Source organism: Myripristis murdjan, chromosome 3 (genome assembly GCF_902150065.1).
Source record: "Myripristis murdjan chromosome 3, fMyrMur1.1, whole genome shotgun sequence".
Taxonomy (NCBI): Eukaryota; Metazoa; Chordata; class Actinopteri; order Holocentriformes; family Holocentridae; genus Myripristis; species Myripristis murdjan.
Genome location: NC_043982.1, coordinates 21,818,687 through 21,842,939, shown reverse-complemented (window position 1 = coordinate 21,842,939; position 24,253 = coordinate 21,818,687). Strand labels below are relative to the sequence as shown.

The following is a 24,253-nucleotide window of genomic DNA, read 5'->3' as shown; positions in this document are numbered from 1 at the left end:
TAGGATATAGTGAGCAGAGAGTAGTTAGGACTTGTCTGCCTTTCTCTCTTGGCCTCATAGGTTCAGCTTCAGTGGGCTGTCTTTACCTATTCTCCCATCTGTCAGTCACACACATAAACAAATCCACCTGTCGGCCAGGAGACTGGGCTGAACGGGACAATGCTACAGCTGTCTGGGCCCAACTCAGTGGCGAAGTGCGTGAGCCAGCGCCCTCCACTGGTGATGGAAAGCCCATTAAGATGCTTATTACCCCACCTGTCAGCCCTACCTCCTCACCTGCACAGATATGCCAGCAGACTAATGAAGACAGTCACGTCATTACAACAGCACCTTGAACCTGGAAGTCATGGCTCTATGCTTTTTGTGGTCCTTGTGTCCTTGATCAGGAGGGCTCTCCACCTTGTAACAATATAACAATCCAAGCATAAGAGACAGGCATTCTCATTGCACCACTTGATTGCCTCGACAATGAAGCTTTTAACGCCACATTATGTAAATTGTGATGGTCACAAACATCTAATAGGATAAAGGCTAAGTACAGTGCAATTTAATGCCGCTGACTTTCAGCGGCTCTTTGAAGGATGTTTTCAATTATAACAGAGCTAATTTAATTCATTGTTTCGCAGCTGAAAATGCATTTTTAAAGGTTGACTGAGTCTCTATTTCAGAACTCAGGTTTAATCAGTCATGTACATTGAACACATGCACTGGAACGTCCTCTAAAGAGATTGACAAAGTTGCCGGGGATCTGCGCTCTGGCTCTTAAAGGGACACAGCGACCCCCCCTCCCCTTTTTCCTGAGATGGCAGGCTTCAGTCGTGGCAGGAGGGCATTCATCTGAAAGATGAAAGACCTGCGCCTTTAAGAGGGCTGTCTCCCCTTTCCCTCATGCTCCCCCTCAACCATACAGACACTCCTCCTGTGAGCATTTGTGAGGCAGCTCCTGTCCCTTACGTCTCTTTGTGGGGAACAGAGCAGACTTCCCAGAGCATCACTGAAGACGACACAGAGCTCCAGGGAGGACGCCCCAGGTTCAGACCTGCAAGCAACCCTGGCCTTCCCTGCAGAGGAGGCTAAGACGAGCAGAAGGAGTGGGGGCACAGACCTCCCTATGCTGGAGTTCCTCATCCAGAGGTCCAAAACAGAGGGTGGAAGTTTACAACTTGACCATCCCAAGAGGCCAGATAAGAGTTGAGGACGTCATGGATCGGCAGATCGAAATTACCATCGTTGGACCAGAACCCTAAGAAAAAGGTCTTGTTTTACGATTTTAGTTTCTCTTTTGAAAAGTTTTGTTGAAAAAGAATCAACAAAGTACTCCATATCTTTTACAGTTATTAAGGATAAAAGCACCATACAATTCCAGGAAAGAGGATAATTTAGCAGAGGTTGTTTTTTTTTTTTTTTTAATCCATCTCCAGAGCACTTCCTAAATTGTCATTTATAGTATGAAATTGAGATGCTCTTTAAAGAACATCTTGAATGGTCCCGGCAGTGCTCTTAACTCACCAGCCAGGCGTTTATCTTATTTCTCCAGCTCTTTCTGAGAGGCAGCATTAAAGACTCCATTGATAGTGCTCTTGGGGAGCGGGTAATATTTCTTATATGAAGTCTTGAAACTTTGCAGCTGTTGACTGAAGGGAGAGAAAAGTGTCACAGACATATGAAAATGATGCTGAGCTGTTTTCCATGTGGGAAGAGTGTGTGACTGGACTGACATTACAGTGGAACACTGAGAAGAGGAGATATGTTTACGGGGTGTGGAATGGTCAGTGGCCAGAGCCAGTACCTGACGAGAGATGCTGTCAGGCCCCACCCAGGACTGGAGGTGAACACACAGATGCAGATGGAGGATGGGGTAACCCCAGGGAGCTGCCCTTCCTACCAGTGCCAAACTTACAGCAATGCTGGGCAGCCATCAGTGGTCAATAATGTGTCTAGCCTCTCAAAGCCAGCCCCACTCCCAGCGCCTCCCCCTGCACTCAAACTAGGGCAGGGAGGGTTCAAGAAGGTCTGCCGAACTGAGGAGGATAGCCCCTGCCCCTTCCCAGGACTGGCTTCTGGGGTGCTGGAGATGCGTGTGAAGGAGGGCAGTAAGATCCGCAACTTAATGGGCTTTGCCATGGCACGCATGCAGGGAGAAAAAGGCGGGGGAGGTGTGAATGGTGGCGGGCTTAGGCAGGTCGTCTTCACCGGTTCGGGTCGCGCTGTCACCAAGACTATCACCTGTGCTGAGATCATGAAACGAAAAGTGGGCTCTCTCCACCAGCTGACCAAACTGCGGTACAAGGGGGTGAAGGAAGTGTGGGAGAGTCATGAAGGGGGGACGTCGGAGATGACGGTGCACAGGACCGTGCCCTCCATCAGTATCCTTCTTTCCAAAGATCCCCTGGACCCCCAGGAACCAGGCTACCAACCTCCGGAGACCCTCAGTGCATTGTGGGAGGAGAAAGAGGGCATGGATGCCTCGCAAACAGCATGCAAGAGACCTCTTGGTCCGTTGCCATACAGCGGTTTCCCTGACTGTAAGAGAGTGTGTTTGGGGGAGGGAGGTTCAGTCCTCCCCCCTCGCTGAAAGGCTGAACTGGTGTCTAACAGTGGAGAGGAATGAATCAAAGGAGTTCATTTGGCACTGCCCTCCACTCAGGCACAGTGCTGAGACAATCAGAACACTCACTCAGACAGAACAGTGCTTTTCTGCGAAGAACTGAGTACCAATTCCAGCCTCCAGAGGTCAGTTTGACTGGGACCTAAAAGCTTGCCTCTGTACATACAGCATTTACGGGATGTGTCTCGCAGCACGTCCAACATGGTCTCTCACGTCCACAAAACTGTGATAACGCGTGTCGTGCTACAAAATCTTTAACAGATTCACATCCCATTTCACATCAACAAAAGAATAAGCCATGAATTGCACAGGTTCCAGATTTCTGCTTGCAGTAAACTATCTATAGCCTGTGGATTAAATCATTTGTCAGCATCATACTACTATCATCTCTATTCCTCCATGCTCTCTACTGTAACCTTTAAAAATACACAAGGTAGGCCCAGTAACGTAAAAGAATATATAAACAGCTTAAAGCCATCGATGATATGACAAATGCAAAACATAGCAATTTTATTTGTTTGATTATTAACGATTACGATAATGAAAGTTAAATAAATTTTTTCCAATGGAAAGTTTGTTTTGTATTTCGTCTTTCTTACCCACACATCATTGAATTTGCAAAGCTCTTTACTGAATAGAAAATCACAGTGTGCTGATCTGTTGATAAGAATAACGGCAGTGAAATTTGTCTGTAGAAAAAGCTGATTTAATGACATAGCTCTTGATAAGACACAGCTCCTAAACCAACCCAGCCTGACAGAAATGCCTAGGGCAGAAATACAGGCACAGATTATCATTAAGATAACAACACAACATCACACAACAGAGTTGAGAAAAGGATTAAAACTAGGCTTGACAGAGCTTCACACAACTGTGTCCCTATAAAATATGAAACCAAGGCAACATGCTACACTCCTTCTTTTTCTGTTTATGGGTCTATCCGCCCACCATATCCATTGTATAGTACAGTCTACCTCTATAGTCCACCACTTCTTAAGAGAGATAATATGCTGAACAACTAGACTAAAAAGAGCCAAGTTTTCATGGCAACACTATGAGCTTGTAGCTTGACTGACAACAAAATTGGATGGTTGCAGACATTCTCCAGTTGATGTTTTTATGCATTGCCTGCCTGCATTTTCACATCATTTAGATGCCATTTTACTCTCAAAAAAAGGTATCTCTCAGTATATGCTGAAGCTGAACAAGATGCTGTAAACATCTGTGGCAATGGGATCAAAATTCAACTCCAGGCACAATACAGTAAAGAAAAAAATCTGAAAAAAAAAATATTCCATATTAAATTTTATGGATTAGAGATTTCTACATACATTTCTTTGAAGGCTGTCCTAAACAAAAAAAAAAACAAAAACAAAAAAAAACCTAACTAATAGAAATCATTCACCAGAGAATTATTTTATCCAAGAGTGTCTATTTTTTTTCCTCTCCACTTAATCAACAATGTCTTCTGGGGATAATAACCTTTCACAAGTGGAATCTTGTCTGGAGCCTTTTCTGTTGATCTTAATGAAAATCTGCAAAGGCAGTAGTCAGCCTAATAAAGTAAATTAATCAAAGCAAGAACTGCAGAAACAATTCTCCAACAACCTGAACCAGAGAGAAACGGAGTCCATAGTGCCTATAGCATTTGTGTTCAAATTCACCTTTTAAAGCCTAAAATCTGAATATGCCATATAGTAGTCGGCTAGCACTTAAACAGTCCATGGCGGACACAGCGATTAACCTCCCTCTCGATCCCATTAAATGAATCAGAGCAAAGCAGAGGACCCAAGGTTGAATAAGAAATGCTGCGACTGCAATAGAACCCATATGTAGCAAACTGTGTGTCCTCGAGACTGCTGGAAGGTTATCACTTCAGGTCGTTGTTATCACAGAGTTAACAGCTTTCACCCAAGAGCCTGTGGGACAGTCAGTCACTGATGCAGGTCACATAGATAGCACCTCTATAAGTAAATTTCAAATCGACTGAATCCGTTATCAAGCATTAAGAATTCTGGGCCAAGTGTAAAATGCAGAGGGGGTAATTAGGGATAGCGGCATAGTGTACCTGAGTGAGAGAACAGATAAAACACAGTGACAAAAGCATTATCCCGCAGCTAAATCCAATGTGGCTGGCACGAAATAGCGTGGTAGAGGAGTCAACAAAGTACATTATGAGAGTGTGAACAAGGTTATTCACAAGCTCAGAGTCTATTTTGCCAGTACGGTTTGTTTTCAAAGATACAATCAAGGTGGATTTGGAAGCAATGCAGGCCTAGGCCTAAAATGCCACATTTCTGTCTTGACTACCAAGCACTCTATGCATACATTTAGTTACTGCGACCGTGACAACTGTGCCTGCACAAAATAATACTGACTGTCTTTCAATAAATAGACTAACCAAGAGAATTTGGATAAAAGCTATGATTCATGTCTGATGCCACTGATAAAATCCATCTCAGTCTTGAAGGGGAGAGTTAGGTCAAAGGAGGGTGACAAATTAAAGGTGTTTTAAGCCTTGAGACAACTGAAATATGGCTTGTGCATCAGGGAAAAGGACAGACGGGATTATGCAGGGACTTGTGATGTTATTTTACAGTTATTGTGACAGAATAAGCTGCTTCATTTAGTCAGTCACAACTGCTAATGCAGCAGCTTTTCAAGTACATCTGTAGTGGATGATTTTGTTTTATAGCAATCTGGAAATAGGAAGAGCAATTTGATACTGCAGTTTCTAATGACATTTAATTATGTCATCATTATGGAAATGCAGAGAAATACAACACTATTCAGGATGAAGTTGTTGATTCAATGTTTTGGTGATGAATGTGTAATTAAGTAGTTATTAGCTAGGGGCAAGATTATATAAAGAATGATGATTATAGTTATCTCTTATAAGGGACACTATGCTAACCTCATGTTTACCAAAGCCAGTAACGACACAAACTGAATATGAATGAATTCATTTTGAACTTAACATAATGAAAGTGTTGGCACTCTGTTTTTTCCTCTTCTGCCTCTGCAGCAGATGAGAGTGAGGTCTCCTGGATGGCGTGGGAGTTCGCTATCTCCCAGCCTCCAGATGGCTCCGTCTTCTCTTATCTAGAAGAATGGGCGCTGCCTTCATTTTTCAACTGCCCTTATCTGGGAATCCTTTAAATTGAATATTTACTGGGCCTATGTTTTCTGCCTGTGTTAGCCCTCTGAAGTCGCCATTCCTCTTGCTTGGCAAGACAGGCCAAAAGGTTTTTCTCACTCACACACACTCTCTGTCTGCCTTGTCAAGTAATGGGGCAGTGATTGATTATGTGATTGCCGGGAGAGAATGGAAGGTTAAGCAGTTAAGCAGGGAGCAGAGGAGACATATTAATGAATGGCCATAGAGGGAATATGTTCAACAATAGAGAAATGTACATTCACCAGAAATGACAGCAGGCAGACCTCCATTTTATGTCAGGAGAAAAATAGATTAAATTAATCACTTTCTGAACACCCTATTGTTTCCCCCACAGCCTACACTAGAGGTTAAGAGAACACTCAAGCAGCCATTGAAAACATCTTATTGCAATATGACTGGCTGGGGTCTATCTGCATAAACAAGTCGTGCCAAAGCTACTCCCTGGTAAGTGTCTGGAAATGTCTTTTCAAAACCATTTTGTGAAATGCCTCCATGTTGGATTAATCAGCGCAGCTGAGGATGTAATTGCTGCGCTGAAGTCAAAGCTGTAAGTGCAGATAATGAACACTGACTATAGGGCTGCCAGAATCCAGGGCAAAAGAAATGAGAAGTTCAGGGACCAAAACGTCTCCAGCATTCTCTTAAGAGGCCTGGTAGAAAACGAGGGCACACTATATATACACAAAAATGAATACAATTTTCAAAAAAAAAAAAAAAAAAAAACATCACCTATGACTCAGTGACTGTTAACAATAGGATTATTATGGCTTATAACGTGAATTGTGTTGAAAGAATTTATAAAAATTGGGAAAATGGTATTATTTTTAAGAATTTCTTCAGAATTTTTGAATTATTCATGCAAAAAAAAAAAAAATCATGCATTTATTTCTAAGTGTGCATTTATGTATACTTGCAGAAATCCTTCTGTATGTCTAGCCACTCTATTTCTTTCTCTTACGTGAGAGACAGGTCTACAAAGGTAAGCCTATGTGTAGACCAAAGGGGCTTTGTTTTGACTGTTGCTGCCCTCTGCTGGAAAAGGACATTCAAAGGCAACTGTAGTAAAAGACTGATATCTTGGCTCAAGATTACTGCTAATGATGTATTTTAGGAATTCTTTGGCCTCATGCTCCACGGGCCCTGCACAATAAACCTAATGTTTGTGGAATAGTCTGCTATTGTCAGAGATACTAATTGCTATGTCTGTAATAATGTTTTACACTTGTAACAGGGCATTTGCAAAAAAAAAAAAAAAAAAAAAAACAACAACTTTGTGCCATCCTATTTTCTGGATCGTTAGTGGTAATCTCCAAGTCTGAATGCTGAAACTTTGCTTTCTCTCCAATTTTACTCTTAATGAATTCAAGGGCTGCATTCTACTCTTGTTATCTCCCAGGAACAAAATTAGTTCAATAATCTGATCTACCAATAAATACAATATACAATAAATACATGTTCCACATATGTACCACATTCATGGTAATGCAGGATATGTGATATGAAACAGAACAGGCTGTAGGAAAATGGGAATGGAAAAGCACACACACACACACACAGTTTAAGCCATTTGTGCACCAGCAAAGGTTAGCTTTCTTCTGTTTCAATAATGTGCAGTAAAAGGTCAAGTGAAGGTTTGGACTAGCAGGAAAATCAAGGAGATAGCATTATCGCGGTCAGCCAGAATTAGGGGAAAAACATAGACATTTTTCAGCTCACTGGTGTGTGTGTGTGTGTGTGTGTGTGTGTGTGTGTGTGTGTGGAAAACAGTCGATGTGTCCATCTCTGCTGAAATATCCTCCAACACAATGCTGACGCCTTCCTGCTTTTGTCTGCGCCTGCATTGTGGCTCCTCTACAGAAAAAGTATGGTGGAAATACACAAAACAATTTGTGCATATTTTTAATTCCATCATGTGCAATACAGTGATTGAAATGCAATAACATTTTGTATTCATTGTAAGTCAGCAGATCATGCCAAACTGAATCTGTCAGGTTCTCAGGTACTACAATGCCACACTCCTCTGACAATGCTGTTATTTCCCTCAGTGCTTTCAGGGGAATGAGCGACTGTTGGGATTATTGGTGTGACTAATTGCAAGTGTAATCAAAGTGATTATTATAAAGAAGGCACAGTATTTGGTTTTGTTAGGTATTTCACCCTTGGAATAAAAATGCAGCAAACACACAGCTCTTTTGGTCACACATCACTTAGGGAAGTACATTTTCTTTTCCTGGATGTGATGACTGTTGTTTGTTGTAATAGGACTATTCTTAGTTTTGTTGTTCTGAAGGAAATATTATTATAGCAAAGCAGAACGTACAATTGCAGAACCATAATCAGAGTGATTAACATATCTGCAAAGATCACAGCTTTCAAAACATGTTAAGTGACTGAACAGTTTTCTTCTTGTGGTAATAAAATTTCAGTACTACAGTAGACTTAGCAACATAAATCATATAGCTTGGCTAAAAGTAAATTACAGTGGATTTCTGTGTAATGAGTTTTCTTTCATAGTTTTCTTTGTAGATATCAAGACAGCAAGGTAGGCAGGTAGGTAGAATTTATGATCATATACTCCTTAATGTTGTCTTGGAATTGGTCAGTTGTTCAAAGTTTACCAGCATCCAGTGTGAATGACAATGTATAAAATATATGACAAAGTTGAATACTTAACACACTTGATATAGACACGGGAAGGGATGTTTGCTTTTAAAAAGTTAGTCTCGGATGCCACATCTGTAATTATTTAAAAGTAGTAATGCATTTTGACAGTGCCAACATAATGTTCAGGGTCACCTAATTTACATCTCAATCAATTCTGCATTTAAATTAAAACAGAAATGTTATTAAAAAGACTTTGTTTTTTATTCAAACTTGTAATTATCCAGAAAGTAGCCAAAATAATTAAACAAAATAAAAAGTGTATGATTAAAACTGCAAGCAATTTAAATAATTCATTGATAAAATGTGTTATGCCAGCGGGTATGGTGGTATATTGCCGACTGCAGTATTTAGCACAAACACAGCAAGCAACTACACCCAAAAACTCTTTGACTCAGTAAGTAGCTGGTGGGATTTTTAATCTCATGTAATGTCAGTCATATTCAGCACCAAGGCTGACAATATGACTAAATGGTTTGGTTAATTTGAATTCAAACAGTGTCAGCTGGGGGTCCACTCCGCTCAGTAGGAGGAGTGGTAGAGCAATATCAACAGACTTGTGATGGCTCCATTGAAGCGGTCGGGTGCACCAATCAGAGCAGAATCGCTCTCCTCATTATGAACTACAAGGCCAAGTCTCAGTGGGTGGACCACAGAATCAGGCCTCACATCTTTCCAGTGAAATTAATTGAAATTCATTTGTGGCACCCCGATGCTCCCTGTCAACATCAGACCCATTCACAATTGTACAATCCACCCAAATGCATTTCCCAATTTTTTCATTCCAGTTTCAAAGTCAATGAGAGCAGTGTTTGTTGACCTTGGGATTTAGCCCAAGTTGTCACATAAAATTCAGTATGTCCTTTTTTTTTTCCATTTAATTTCCTTTTATCAACATTAATTACATATACTAATCGTCTCACATATCTAACAATAGCTCCTCTGTATTTAACACTATACCAAATCTATCAGCAAACACAACATACCGCCCTACACCTGTCACATATTGGTATTTATAGGCCTGTAGATTTTTTCATAAAAATTATATGACACAGTTCATAAGCACACACCTGAATTGAATTGCAGGCATTGTCAAAATCATCCGATAAAAATGTCTAGTTTATATGAAATGTCTTAGTCGTAGAATACCAGAGAGTGTCCTCACAGTCTGTGACCTGCTCTAACTTGGCCATGAGCTTCCTGCCACCACAATTCTCACCTCCCCTTGTTTTCCCTTTGCTGGATGCTCAGTTTTGATGATTTGAAGCCATCTTAGAATCATAGCTTGCAAAAGGTAAAAAGCAGAGCAGGACAACTCTCTACTCAACCTCGGTATGGTTTCCTTAGTACCCCAAACCACTTTTATGAAGATAATTAAAATTCATTGCTGACATAATGCTGTTGGGAAATAATTTAATTATAATGATCCCGGTTCTACATGTATTATAAATAACATCTATAAGAAAGCTACTGAAGATTTTCAGTGAAATACCCTGGATAACAGACTTTCCCCCACCACCACCCGCCCTGATGGCCCAACTGTTTGGCTACAGTATGCAAGCAGTTACAGTAGTAAACCAGCAGATGGCAGCAATAAAGCCATCTTTCTCTCTGCTGCCTTCAGATGCTTCCCGTGATGCCTTTTCCCCTCCCAAGCACTAAAGTCATAATAACACGCCATTCATTTACCTTGAGCAGTATGGTATAACAGTATGACTGGTGGCTGTTGTTTCATTAACCAGATAACACTGTGCTGCAGTGGCAGAATAAGGAGACAATCCAGGGTGGTTATTCTGTCGTAATTGGCTATTTATTCTATGTTTTCTTATTGCTGCTGTTGTTTTTTAAATATGTCCTGTTGTTTTAAACGTGTTCTGATGTTTTGTTTTTTTTTTAATGTGTCCTGTACGGCGACCTTGAGTGCCAAGAAAGGCGTCTTTAAATAAAATGTATTATTATTTACTTATTTATTTTCTAACCAGTCGAGGCCTGTTCAGATAGGGCACCTGTGTGCTATGTTTCAAACCATTTACAGATGAGTCATGCTGCTAACTTATTACTAAAGTGTTCGTTTTTGGCTTTGAAAGTAAAGGGAGGCAGGTATGGAGGTGTTTAAGGAGTTTTAATCTAGTTTCTATTGTATACATCCAGTTACACAGGTACAGTGTAAAAAAGTAATATAAAATCCAGCCAGAGCTACATCCTATAAACAGCAATAATGGACCATTCTATGGGTAAACAAGCTATCGGCGACTGGGATATATTTGGAATGTAATCATTTGCATGGGAGATAAGAGGCTTTATGCACAGGAATATTTGCATCTGCGAAAGGCTACATGCCATGCACACAAATGCGGCGATATTTCCTACAGCACCTGAATGTATCATGAGGCACAGCTGTCCTTGCGGCTGAGGGCTGTGCTTCAACGGTCTTGGGCTGAGCGCTGGAAAGTTCGTGCTGTTGTATTGTTTGTAACCTGTGTGTTTTCGTGTTCATGGTCAGTAATTCACAGCTCAACGACTTGGCAGGTAAGAGTATAGATTTTAAACGAGTGAGTGATTTTCTTTCTTTCTTTCTTTCTTTCTTTCTTTCTTTCTTTCTTTATTTCTTCTTTTTTAAATGTATTGATTTATTTTGCGTTCGTCAAGGTGAAAGTAGGCTAATTGGTTGGCAAATAAAATTTTGTTTCCCGATACTGTAGTTAAGCGTGGGAATGTATTTAAGTAATTTGTTTGTGTATTTGTGTATGTAAGTAATTAAGAAAGCTCCCTCACTTCTCCGAGAAAAATCCTATAGTATTTTTGCTGAGACTATCTATCTATCTATCTATCTATCTATGCATACATACATACATAGATTTAATTAATGAATTTATTTTTTTATTTATTTTCTAAATGCTTGTGACAGCAAATTTAATTTCTCTGTTCAGAATGCCTTCTTGGATATTTGGAGGAAGTGGTTCTGGCAGCTTCTGGATGCAGTTTCCAAGACTTGTGGTGATACTCTCCAGTCTGTCTGGTTTGGTATCCGGATTCTCAGGGACAGATGTCAGCGCACATGACTTGATGTCCAAGTATCCTCTTATTGATGGGTAAACTATCTTGTCTTCTCTGTGGATATTCAGATGATTTATTAGCTGACTCCTAATGGTTTCCTGTCCTGTGTGTGGTTTGACTGTTTTCACTTTGTGATCTTTGGGATGTTCATCTCCATTAACACTAAGTGTTATGAATTAGACTCAATACAGGCTCAGTATTGCTTTCACAAGTGCATTTAATAAAAGTGCATTTATCAGGCGGAAAAACTGAGGCTAAGTTCTACTCTTGTCTGTATTAATAGAGCACTGCCTCTCTGTTACAGTAATGGTGGTGTGTTCATGAAACTGGATTAAAATGCATCTCCATCCCTTTTCACTGTCCTGACTCCCTGTTTCTCGATATGTCAGTCATAATGACCTAGCTCTCAAGCTGAGGATACTTCATAACAACCGACTGAGCCAAATCAACCTGCATAATGTCAGCAAGCTGGCCACTGACATCAGCCGCCTCAGAGCAGGCCATGTTCAGGCTCAGGTACTGTAATGGACTCATCACTCCAGCTGTCTGTTCTAAAGGGTGAAAGTTGACTACTAAAACCACATATGATTGGCTTTGTTACAATATTTTTCATGTATGCAAATTGACTCGTGAATTAGATTTGGGTGGGCTCGCTTGTTCTTAAATTATTTGTCATTCAGTTGTGGTTCAAACCTGTGAGATTAACTGATATATCCTTTAAACCTATGTTTAATGAACTTTGTACACCAGCATCCACCAAATGGTGTATGCTCAACGCCAGAAAACTTGTGTGATATCCCTGTCCTGTTGTCAGATGTTTGCAGCTTATGTGGTGTGTCAGGCACAAAACAAGGATGCTGTCATGCTGACCCTGGAACAGATAGATGTGATCAGACGCATGTGCACTGAGTACGAGGACCTGGAGCTGGTCACATCTGCTGAGGGTACAGTGAAGCTCAAGCTGCCACTACAGGCTAAAGACTCACATAATCACCTTATGAAAGTATCTAGTGCATTAATTAAGCATTCCCAAAGTGGAATTATGATTCATTGTATATTTTGTTGTTGTTTTATCTCCAATATGAAGGTATGGCAGAAACACATTTATAATATTTTGTGTTCTGATTCTATACAAAGCTAAATGAAACTTTGTGTTTTACTCTAAGTTTGTATTCAAAAGGAGCAGTCAGCTAAATGATGATGATATCAAGAGCTGTCTTTGAAATTTGAGAGATCCAACATCCTTAAAATGTAATGCACACCTCCCACAAAATCAATAAAAAAAAAAAATCAAATTATAGAAAAATTAAAGAGGTTAGGAAACTGAGGTACTTTGTTGACAAACATATAATGCCTTCACATACGATATCATGTATAGAGTAACTGACAAACTTAACGTAAACCTTTTTTTTTCTAAGATGAATTTATAGTGTTTTGGACCAGAACTCTTGTATTGTATTTTAGATTTTCAGTGTTTACCAGAAGATTTTTCTCTTCAGTAGCTTGGGTAAAAATTGTGTGCGTGTGTGTGTGTGTGTGTGTGTTTGTTTGTGTGTGTGACACCACAGGGCTTAAGAATTCCAGCCCTAAGATAGCGTGTCTTATAAGTGTTGAGGGAGGCCACTCCATTGACAGCAGCCTATCAGTCCTGCGTACGTTTTACCAGCTTGGTGTTCGCTCCATTGCCCTCACCCACACCTGCAATACACCCTGGTAAAGGACAGATTTTTATATTTAAATTTTTTTTTTGTTTGAATCCAGTAAATTTGACTGATGATGATCACAAGTAGGGTGTGTACAAACGAGTTTTCGTTGGCTTTTAGGGGGGCTTTGGTGGCAGTGTCACCAGTGCACCAAAGCACACCCACACCACATTCAAATGCTGTGGAAGAGGCTGAATTTGGACCCATTTAAATAGAGTAGAATTTAATTTCATGATCAGAAAATTGACGCACAAGGGCTGCTATACCAACAACACTGTGCCTTCATGAGTCACTGTCTGGATTTATGGATACCAGTTTTGTCTCTGCTCGTCTCCATTGTAGGGCTGAATCCTCCTCAACTCATCACAAGTTCTATCAAAGAGAGAATAACAGCCTGACATACTTTGGTAAGGTAAGCTCAACCTTTAGCAATGTCAACATCGGAGTAGTTTGATTAACCTCCTAAAACCGGATTTTGGTATGGTCTGTTTGGTCTGTTGATTCTGGCTGACCTTCTTGGAATATGCATGGTGTGTGTAATATGAGGAGTTTTTGAAAAGAGATATCAACCATTTGATACCCAGGAAAAAAGGTTGCCAACATGAAAATACAATTTCTAGTGACCATTATTGGCAATCTCGAGCCCTTACCTTAACTTAACCGTAACAACCTTTCAGACTTAATTATCTGTTTGTTTGTTTTTTCAACAGCTCTTCCAATCAAATACTCTTCTGATGAATCAGGTGAATGCAGCTAAAAGTTACAAACCCTTACTGAGGATATTTACAAGAATCTTTTAGCCTTGAGACAATTCAGATAAGACATATACAAAAAGGGATGAGTCATAGGAACAGTTTCTGTATTTTGTACACCTACTCTAGCCCTGCCAAGATGTCAAGAGGCTTTAAACAGGGGAGTTAGCACCTAAGGACTTAGCACTCAACCTTTTTTGTTGTTCGTTTGTTGTTGTTTCTTTATTTTCTGAGGTAATGTCGTTATATAGACAAACATGTTCATAATGCACTTCCATCTCACATTGCTCGCTCTTGTGTATGTCTGTGCATGTGTGTGTGTGTGTGTGTGTGTGTGTGTGTGTGTGTGTGTATGTAGTCATGTATGTATGTATAACCATATCCTCAGTGCTATTGATTTGACCTCCTTTGTGCCAGTGAGAATGTAAGTGGCTGATTTGATAGTGTTTAAATGTGTCTTCCAGGCAGTGGTGGAGGAGATGAACAGGCTGGGGATGATAGTGGACCTCTCCCACAGTTCTTGGGACACAGCCAAGGCAGCGTTGAAGATCTCCAAGGCGCCTGTTATTTTCAGCCATTCATCCTCCTATTCCATTTGTAACCACAGCCGCAACGTCCCCGACCAGCTACTGCATGCACTCGTGAGAAAACCAATCACCTAGCTGCTTTCTTGCTTGCTTGACTGATCAATTAATTAACTGATTGTTTGATTGAATTTATTTACATGTTTAAAACTATAGGTAGTACCTTAAAATAGTACAACAGTAACATACATGTAACCCAGAAACTGTCAGGATAATAAAGTGAGGGACTGTGCTGCATTAGTGGTTGCTTTCACCCCTGTTAGTTTGTCTGCCAGCAGAATGCTTCAAAAACGTGGTGGACAGATCAGCAGATCAGCTGATCACATATTGGTGGTGATCTGGGATAATTATTTTCATTTTTTTTTCTAGCCATAACCATAAAACTAAATGGGGTAAATATTTAATTCCAAACCCTAAGGGCATGTTTGCAGGGTCAAGAAATCTATTTAAATGAAATATAAAGCCCACTGCTCAGTGATTTCATTGCTGCATTTCATTAGTTGTTTAATTTCCCCTAGTTGACTTGGCTTCGGCTCTTGCTAATACATAACAACATACATCATGTGGAAGCCAGTCAGTGGTTTAAAGGGGAAGTGCAGGAGAGGAGCAAGAGATGTTAATTGAATGCACTTGCCCTTGTATGCAGTCAGCCCAGATTTTATTGCTTTTTACAGGTAGAGCCTGCTGAGGTCACTCTGTTTTCTGCAAATGATTGCAATACAATGGCATTTGCTAATTTGACCTACACTGATTTTTGTTTTTGAAATTTCTGTCTCTGATCATAAGGCTATTATTATTACAATTATTATTGTTAGCTGCAGTAGTAGTAGTAGCAATAGTCGTAGTAGTAATAGTAATAGTAGTTGTCATGAGTTTCCATAGGATTATTGTAATTATATAGATATTTGTTTATTTACTTACACTTTCACCACTCATATCATATCATACCAACTCCTACAAGTTGAGGTGGTATCAGAAATAATGAAAAACTGCAATGAATTCTAGTCAGTATACATCTCTTGAGTGATTTCAGTCATCGGCTCTTCCCCTACCTGAAACAACACATTAATGTACAGTATGATTATCCCTCTCAATGACAATCTCAGAAAAAATGACTCTCACCTGTGCAGCAGGTGTGACCACGCCCCATCCAGTAATGTCCAACTGTCTTTGCGAGTAAATCCTTGGTTTACCTGGTAAAATGCGGATCATAGACAGCACAACCTGTCCAGACCCTGCTGCACATGACAGACTCATTGTAATTGGTGGAAGAATCATACATCACTTTTCAAGATCAATGTTTGCAGAAATACTTATAAATGACTGAGGTCATGAAATCATTAGATGGAGCCTTTAAGTGATAGGATTAGTTTGTTTGGGTGTAGTTCAAGTAGCAGCAATTTACCCAAGGATACACATAAAACATAATGGCAAAAGACCAAGACCAAAACATATATGAAAACGTCACCCATTGCCTTCACAGCCTTCATAGCAGTAAAAGTTGTAATGTAAATATTAAGACATTGGGCTCTAACAATCTAAGGGCATGGTCTAAGGAGATATGGCGCGAGTATATTTAGGGTGTGTCCATGTCCACTTTTGCTATTTTAATGGTGGAAAAAAGGGTTGGGGATTGATCAAAACAGTTGTACTTAGTCATCATCATGGTTGTGTTTGGGCATAACATGCAGTAACCAATTGGAGTGCCATCTCGCATTCCTTTATAAAGCGATGTGCTCTTGCACCTTGGCAGATTGCTAAAATAATAGCGCATTTGCCAGTTAAGAGGGGACACTTCTCTTAAGAAGCAACAGATCTCCTTGTGGACAAAGTGAAGGCGCACAAGCATCCCTGTGTGTGTAACAAGCAGAACATTACTGTCTTGATAATGCGCCTGTACAATAACAGTGAAAACAGTGCCACCTCATTTTAAGACTAAAATGCCCATGGTGCATTTTCTATTTGCACAACGTGGGTGCTTGATGGGAAAACGACATCTTCACCAGTTTGGAAACTAGCAAAGACATTTGCATCGCCCATGGTGCTGACTTGCACTGGGTATGAGATAGGGCCCAACGATTCCTACACCCATGTTCTCCTCTTCCATCCTTTACTACCCCCTCTTAGTGCTGAAATTATTTTTATTCTTCCTGATCATCTAGTATTTCCTCTACCTTGTTTGATTTTTATCAGTTCCCCCTCAATGTGTGTACATTTTATTTTCTCAAATGCTGTACTGAAGACTGTCTTACCATGCACACACACAAGTATGCATAACCACAAGATGAGCTTTGAAAATTATAAGTGTCCGCCTGTAGCCAATGAGCTGTGTCCAGGGGATCTACCACAACATACAATGCCAGACTTTTTTCTGCCCTAACTGTGGGTTTTATCATTATGACAGTGTGAATGTAATTGTGTCATTTGTAGTGATGCATGTGACAGAAACAATATGACAGCAGTGGTTGCTGTTTGGAAGGGGCGGCTAATAGATTTTGCTCTGAAACCCAAGTTCACTTATAAGTGATTGTCGGAGCAGTGCCAGGAGATGCTGCAGTCTAACTCGGGCTCTTATTTGGATATTTATATCATGACATATGGATAATTGTGCCATAATTGCAGTTGTTAGATTTTTTTCTGTACCCCAACACCAGATGGTAAATTATAACTGCATAGAATTTTTTCTAGTTAGAGGGGGCACTACAGCGACGTGAATGTAAAGGCTGTATTCTTTCAAAGCATGACAAACCACAGTATGCTGAGCAAGAGCAGTCTACCATGGATCAAGTTCCCCATTTGTTTATACATATCTGTTTCTTCTGTGATGCAATTTCCCCAAGTTGCCTCTGTGATATGTTTCAGAAAAGGAACCGAGGATTGATCATGGTAAATCTTTACAGTGAATTCATAGCCTGCGGGAAAGAGGCCAATATCTCAGTTGTGGCTGGTGAGGAACTTGTCTTCAGTCTTTTTTTTTTAGCTACAAGTATATCTGAATTTTGTATGTAGTATCTTTGACCCTGTTTGCTTTTGAAATCATTTTGCTGCTATTCTTCCACTTTGGCTTTACAGACCATTTTGACCACATTAAGAGGGTGATCGGAGCTGAGTCAGTAGGAATTGGAGGTGACTATGAAGGTGCCGCAAAGTAAGAAAAACAGCTTAATGGCACACACAGTCACCAAAAGAATACAATAATTGCTTCATCTCTTGCACACTCCACACCATTTATTTTCCCATTGTTGGACTAGATCTATTCTGCGCTTTTGTTAGCCTGTCTCAGCGCTTCTGCTGTCAACAGACAGCAAATTGGTAAAAATCAATAACTTTTCATGCTAACAGGCATGAAGGGAGGCTGATAGAGTAGAATTTCTTTTTAACAGTGGGTAACTATCACATATAGTTGTCATGTGCATAAGTTAAACAGTCAGTCCCTAAAAGAAATGTCACAAAATAAAAAAGAACAAAGCATAAGGCTTGAGGATGGTTATTTTGTGTTACTTATTCACAATAGCTAAAGCTTCAGTACCTTAAACAACAGTTAAACAGTTGTGAGTGTGAGCAGGTCTCTTTACTCCCAACAGATGAATGGCAACCATTGTGTGGCTTTTACAACATTTTACAGAATTAACTTCCTGAGTTAATAAATATCAGAGAATGACGAGAGATGTTTTGCGTTAAAAGTTTTCCTCAGGGGTTAGAGGATGTGTCAAAGTATCCCGCCCTGATCCAGGAACTTCTGCTGAGGAACTGGCGCGAGGACGAGTTGGCTGGAGTCCTCCGAATGAACTTCCTGCGTGTGTTTGAGGAGGTGGAAAGGGTGAGCTAAGAGACTAATTTATTTTATGTGAAAGAATGAGTATGAGAAGACTCAAACTTTTTTTCTCATTTTATGCAGAATAAGGTGTTGAGTCTGAACATTTGTAGATTCAACACAAAAATGAAGGACTTTGTCAACTCATTACAGTGTAATAATGATTTTCTAAGTCAAAACCATACCAGTTTTTACTATTACATACTGTAGACTGGAGGTCTACAGTCCCCCTCCCATTGTCTCTTTCCTTCCCTTCCCTCATTTCAAGTTGATGTTGAAGTTTATTTAGGGCTCCAAATCACTGATTCATGTCCTCAGGTCCGTGATGAGTTGAGTGGGACCCTACCCAGTGAAGTCCAGATCTCCCCACAGAAGGTGCAGAACGCCTGCAGGCTGGACCTCAGCCATCTAAGAGGCCAACTGAGAGGACACCAGTCTCACACGCCTACCCTCCCCAGAGCCCACCATGGACCCCTAGAGCCCCAGAGTCTGCTTGTCTGGGCCACAGTTCTACTGATTTGCAGTCTGTTACCACTGTATTGAGCACTTGGTAACCCATTAAGCTGCACATTCTTTTGCCAAACTTCAAGCTACTCAGAGTGCAGATTTTTATATATATATATATATATATATATATAGATATAGATATAGATATAGATATATCATTTATATATATATATATATATATCATTTATATATATATAAATGATTAGAGCATAATGAGTTTGCTATAACTTTCAGCACTTGCTATAACGGTCAGCACTCTAAATGTCAGTTGCTGGAGTAGATGGTTTTCAGGGTGTGGGGATTTGATTCCCCATTTAACCATCCAGTCAAAACAAAATAGTGTGTACCATTTAATAAAAGTTCCCCTCAGCAGATATTTAGATTGCTTTACAGTAGGATACTGATTGCATACATTTTTAGCCTCATTTCACAAGCCATACATGCCATTAATTCTCTGAACAGCATTTTTTTTTTTTTTTTTTTTTTTTTTTGTTTGTTTTGAATAATTTGATTTTCAGTTGTTTGCTAAATGTACTGTATGTGTGCAGGTGTTATCTCAGTAATTACTGAATTGTAATAAACTAATGAATGAAAGTGATAAATAAAACTCCTGAGGGAGTTTTTAGGTTTGAATCTGTTTTGGGGTGATTTTTTTTTTTTCCAGGACTTTTCAGGGTACAAAGAACTGTCTAGTATAACTACAGCATCCCATTGTAGACAGCTTCACTGGAGCTTGTAGAGGTTAGCTTAGCTTACTTTGTCTTAGGTTGTCGACTTAGATTATGGATAGATCAGATTATAATGGAAAAAGAATAATAAATCCCCTCCAAATGCAGGAAATAAAAGCAATAGTCAGGCCTTGTCAAAGTTTTATTGCATCATATAAAACACTTGCGGCCTGTACACGTCATTTACAGGAAAGGAAACACCGTTGTTTACCAAATCGTATGGCGGCCTTGAAAGTTCTTGCCAAGTCTGTCAGCAGAATTATTATACAAAAGTAACAGATAATAAGTCATGTATAGACTTTTCTTTTATCAACAATACAAATCTTGGTTCAATATAAAACAATCATAAATTATATCTTAGACTATTTTCTTTATGATTTCTGGCATCCACATTTACAAACTGAATGCAGTGCTTCCCTCAGCACAAACCAATCCTTACGTTCATTATCTACATCACGTCTTTCTCTTTCCTCACTAAATGCTGACAAAATAAATAGCAAAATAAATATAGAGGTGCTTGTCTACTATCAAGGAGCGGTTTTAGGTTCAAAATCTGGCACGCTGAAAGCTGTTGTAGTAACAAATGGACTCTCTCTGGCAAGTTGACAAATGTAGAATTAATATCACAAATAGCACGTTTTGTTTGTTGGGTTTTCCCAGCCACAAACAACAGGAAATACTGACATAAAAGCAGCTTGACAGTTTGCTACACAAACACAGATTTTTAGGGAGAAAGAATAACAGCTTTCAGTCACCTGTGTAAAGAATGGAAAAGCCATGGTCATAGCTGGATATGTACCCTAGTGTGTGCCAGTATTCTACAAGAATAAAATAAATATCTTTTGTGCTCAAAAGTCCATACTTCATAATACAAGTGTCAGTATCATAAGAACTATCCAACAATATCTGGTGGTGGACATGAAGACCTCCGACCATGCCCGCCCACAGTTTGGTATGGTTAAGGTTAGGGTTGGGGCGAGGGGGACGCTCCCGGAGTTGGGAATTCTGGGAGCTCTGCAGGTCTTCATGTCCACTGCCAGACCCTAAACTGTCTAGACGGTGAGCCTGTGCTGCCCCCTGTGGCCAGGCCTGGAATGTGTCTTGTGGCAGGGTGATGACTTGAGAAGTTCCTGGCTGGTCAAGAGTAGATTGTGATGACCTCCCGACCTCCCCCTCTCACTAGCAGCACTCTCTCCAATCCTTCGGTCAAAACCTCCAGAAACTCCATATCTGACGCAACAGTTAAGGAAGTATCGATAACCAAAAGGCAACTCTTGCACTGATAAGTCCATGAGTCCAACAGCAGAAGACAGCATCATAAGGAAACTGTTGCACACACTGGGTATTGGCAATGACTTTATCAGAGAGAAAATATCTTCAAGAATACAGAAAATACATATTAGGATCCCATTAATCTTGACAGTATCATTGGTCTAGTAGCTTCATTTTGTGGCTCAGGCATCTAAGCAGTTGGGGCAAACTCTGGACACAGATGTGCTTTTCTCTGAGCTATCGGTTCATTTTGCATGGATTGCTACTGGCAGGGTACGTAGGGTTGGGAGGGAATACAGGGTGAATTCATCTTCCAGTTTTGTTTTGTTTTGTTTTTTCAAACTTCTCGAACACAGCTGTAACACCATTTGTTTTTTCTAAACTGGCCTGTTGGCTGGTTAACTAGTTGACAGCAGCAAATATCTACTGTTCAATGTACTTCTCCTTGTAAACACACTTAATTTTGTTTACATTCAGTATGGGTCACCAAAACACATTGTGTTTCCTTTCGGCCCAGTAAACATTGTGAATACATTTGCAACCTCAAAAGACACTTGCAACGCCTCATTCTGCAATATTTTGAAAGTTGAATTGTTCACAGCAGCTTGTGTAATATCCAGCTGGGTGTTTCCCTCCTGTGTGCTGCAAGAACAATAATATCTACACTTTTTTTTCCAACTATGCACTTTAGCATCACTTGTGATCACAAACTACATCTTAGCTACAAGTTACAACTTATGAGTGCTCTGCCAAAAAGACAATGGCTAAAGAAAAGACAGCCAGTGCCCAAATTTGGATACACCCAAACTCCAACAGTGCTCAGATGTTTCTCTTTTTCTTGCCTACCTTTCTTTCTTGCAGCCTTTAGCTATCATTTGAGAAGAGGAATTTATTCAGTCGACCTTATCATGGTTGCTAGCAGAATGGTGCCCCACTTGCTAAGCCTGTCTTATGTATTCTACTGACATTTTAAGGCTAATGCAGGATGGGTCATTTCACCTAGAAAGGTGCAAGAGGCCTAACATTTGTTCATAGACATGCAAAAGGATACAGTTTTCATCTCCATCTGTGTTCCGGGGTGGCCCTGGCATGTTGAGCAAAACTAACCGAGCATCATGGGACCTGTTGACTATTACCTCATTCAGCTTTACGGCTGTGTGCATTCGCCGCACATTGGACTGGTCCCTGAGTGGCAGCAAGAGGGAGAGTCATAAAGAGATTCACACAAATCTTAAAGAGAAACCTTGGGGTGAAGTATAAATTTAAGGGCAGTTTTTAAAGCAGGCCATCACACCCTCTGGGTGAAACAGAAGCATGCAGACATGACAGCGAAGGTTGAGGTTAGAGGTTAGTTTTTGCATTAAAATAAGTTTTATTGATTAAATGAGAGATATAAGGGTACAAGCTGTTTTCGCCCTCATTCTGAACAGGCAAAACCTGACTCACGGTTTGAGGCTGATGAGTTCTCTGAAGTTCTCCGGTGTGTTATTCCTGTTCCTCCTCTCAGCTTCACACTTCTCCTTGGTCCAGGTCATCTGTACCTTCTCTGGAGGAGGTTCTGCCACCTCCTCTTCCTCATCAGAGTATAAACTACCCATGCGTATCAAGGAGTGCCGGTCCTTTACAAGCTGGGCCTGCAGTGGGCCGAGAGAACAGGATGAGACTCCATATTCTATACACAGGCATGTATCTGGTTCTTTTATTCAGAGCTGATGGTGGAACAAGCTAAGAACCCTGGTAAATAATAACTGTGACTTTATAGGCAGTTTTCATTCTGAATTAATCTGCACTGTGCATAATTTAAAGAGTGATTAGCAGTATTAATTGATTATTAACCTAGAGAGAATCTAAATCACAGTTATTATGTAACAGATCATTCATGCAGGGTGACACAGCAGAGTAACATTAATGTAATGTAACAGCAAAGTGTATCATTTTGTTCTTGCCACCAGCATTCAACATTATGAAATCTAAGATGTACTGATTTCAGCCATTTTGCCATGTTAGAACATAATTTGGCATACATAGGAACAACATTATCAAAGCACTCTATTACAACACATACAGTATACTGTATGTGTATGTATTACATTTCCAAGTAATTCTCAGTGGAACTGCACATTGCTTTGACATCACATTTAAAAAATCTTTCCAATTCTGGCTATAAGGGGCAGAGGCAAAAATATGTTATTTTAGTAACACACTTCATCCAGTCCAGCACCAGGGCCGCTGCCCTACGGTTCACCCTACATTCAGACCTTCTTTTTGAGTGGCCTAAGAGCAGATTTTCTCAGTGGAAATCAATACAGATTTGCAAAAAAGACAAACATACCTCCCTGTCTCTCTCAGCGCTGGACAGCCGCATTTGCCTCAACATCTGGGACCTCTGCTCCATCATTAAGGTCCGCTCATAGGTGTATGCCGAGATGTCACTGTCATGCTGAAAAGCCAACATAGTTTTTTTAATGATTAACTTCACTGCAGCACGAGCTTCTGTTAACATGGGTGAGGTGATAGGAGCTACTAGTATTTTCTCCTGCTTCCATGACAGGTAAAGGAGTGCCTTACTCATTTTTATGTGCAGCACCTTTAGCTACACATAGTAACTGCAGTTCTGTCTTAATAGGTGGAGTTCTATTTGCTAAACCTCACTTAGTTGTCTCACTGCACTTATTATTATGCACTGGCTTTATGCACTGATTATACACTGTTTAGTTGTGACATAGCTGGAAGCTTTTCTTCTGCAGTTTTGCGTTTTGAGTGGGATGTCCTGGAGGATCAGTTTACATTACCCCTTGCCCTGAAAAAGACTATTTGCCTAAAGTTTGACTTTAGCTTTTCTTGACTTCTAGTTTTTGTACTTGCACAATCACTATCTCACCATCTCCACCACTTCCACCTCGGCCTCTATCCTCAGCTGGTATAGAAATGTTGCCAGATCCTTCTTCATCTGAATGCTGTTATCATCCATTTGGGCCACAGTGAAGATGCGCATCTTGCATTTCCTCCAAACCTGAAACACAGTCAGAGTAATACACTGTAATACCACAGCTAAATCTTGAGTTTGCATTGCATTCATGTATATCCTTGTGTTCTGCAAAGATAAATTGGGCCCAACAGCTGTAATTTACACATATACTCAGCATCAAAAATCTCAAAAAGAATACCGCATGATAAGGTTTATTTCTCATTTTAGTCACAAAGCTCAATATTTCAATGGGGAATTGAGTTAACTGTTAAACACAAATTTCTTGAATGAAGTAATAATACCAGTCTAGGACATTTGTTAGTAACTTCTGAACTGAGCTGCACTGTACCTAGACAGGACCATATAATAAGAGGGTAACTTAAGCCGTCTTGTTTAACAAAATAACACTCAATAATGTAAT

The 24,253-nt window shown here is 40.1% G+C and overlaps 3 protein-coding genes across 4 annotated transcripts in view; 2 read left to right on the top strand and 1 right to left on the bottom strand.

Moving 5' to 3' along the window:
- Positions 1-1,765: 1,765 nt before the first annotated feature.
- LOC115354148 (uncharacterized) lies at positions 1,766-5,767 on the top strand. The gene is made up of 2 exons (XM_030044352.1): positions 1,766-2,525; positions 5,634-5,767. The coding sequence occupies exons 1-2, from the start codon at positions 1,766-1,768 to the stop codon at positions 5,765-5,767; spliced, it is 894 nt and encodes a 297-aa protein (XP_029900212.1).
- Positions 5,768-10,994: 5,227 nt separating this feature from the next.
- Positions 10,995-18,970, top strand: dpep2 (dipeptidase 2). 2 transcript variants are annotated; one of them, XM_030046601.1, is made up of 12 exons: positions 10,995-10,999; positions 11,378-11,539; positions 11,894-12,020; positions 12,319-12,448; positions 13,073-13,217; positions 13,550-13,619; positions 13,918-13,950; positions 14,424-14,600; positions 17,406-17,490; positions 17,616-17,691; positions 18,228-18,363; positions 18,676-18,970. In XM_030046601.1, exons 2-12 carry the CDS (start codon positions 11,379-11,381, stop codon positions 18,898-18,900), a joined length of 1,365 nt encoding a protein of 454 aa, XP_029902461.1. In that variant the 5' UTR covers positions 10,995-10,999; position 11,378; the 3' UTR covers positions 18,901-18,970. The 2 variants fall into 2 exon arrangements, with proteins under 2 accessions (XP_029902461.1, XP_029902472.1); XM_030046612.1 differs by lacking the exons at positions 10,995-10,999; positions 13,918-13,950 and having other exon boundaries at positions 11,376-11,539.
- A 734-nt stretch (positions 18,971-19,704) lies between these two features.
- The window catches only part of slc12a4 (solute carrier family 12 member 4), a 30,090-nt gene continuing 25,541 nt past the window's right edge, over positions 19,705-24,253 (bottom strand). Inside the window, exons 20-24 of the mRNA XM_030046590.1 lie at positions 23,746-23,877; positions 23,197-23,304; positions 22,311-22,498; positions 21,916-22,049; positions 19,705-20,822 (exon numbers count right to left, since the gene is read on the bottom strand). Coding sequence (XP_029902450.1) covers positions 20,731-20,822; positions 21,916-22,049; positions 22,311-22,498; positions 23,197-23,304; positions 23,746-23,877 — 654 coding nt within the window. The 3' untranslated portion in view covers positions 19,705-20,730. The remainder of the gene's footprint in view (positions 20,823-21,915; positions 22,050-22,310; positions 22,499-23,196; positions 23,305-23,745; positions 23,878-24,253) is intronic.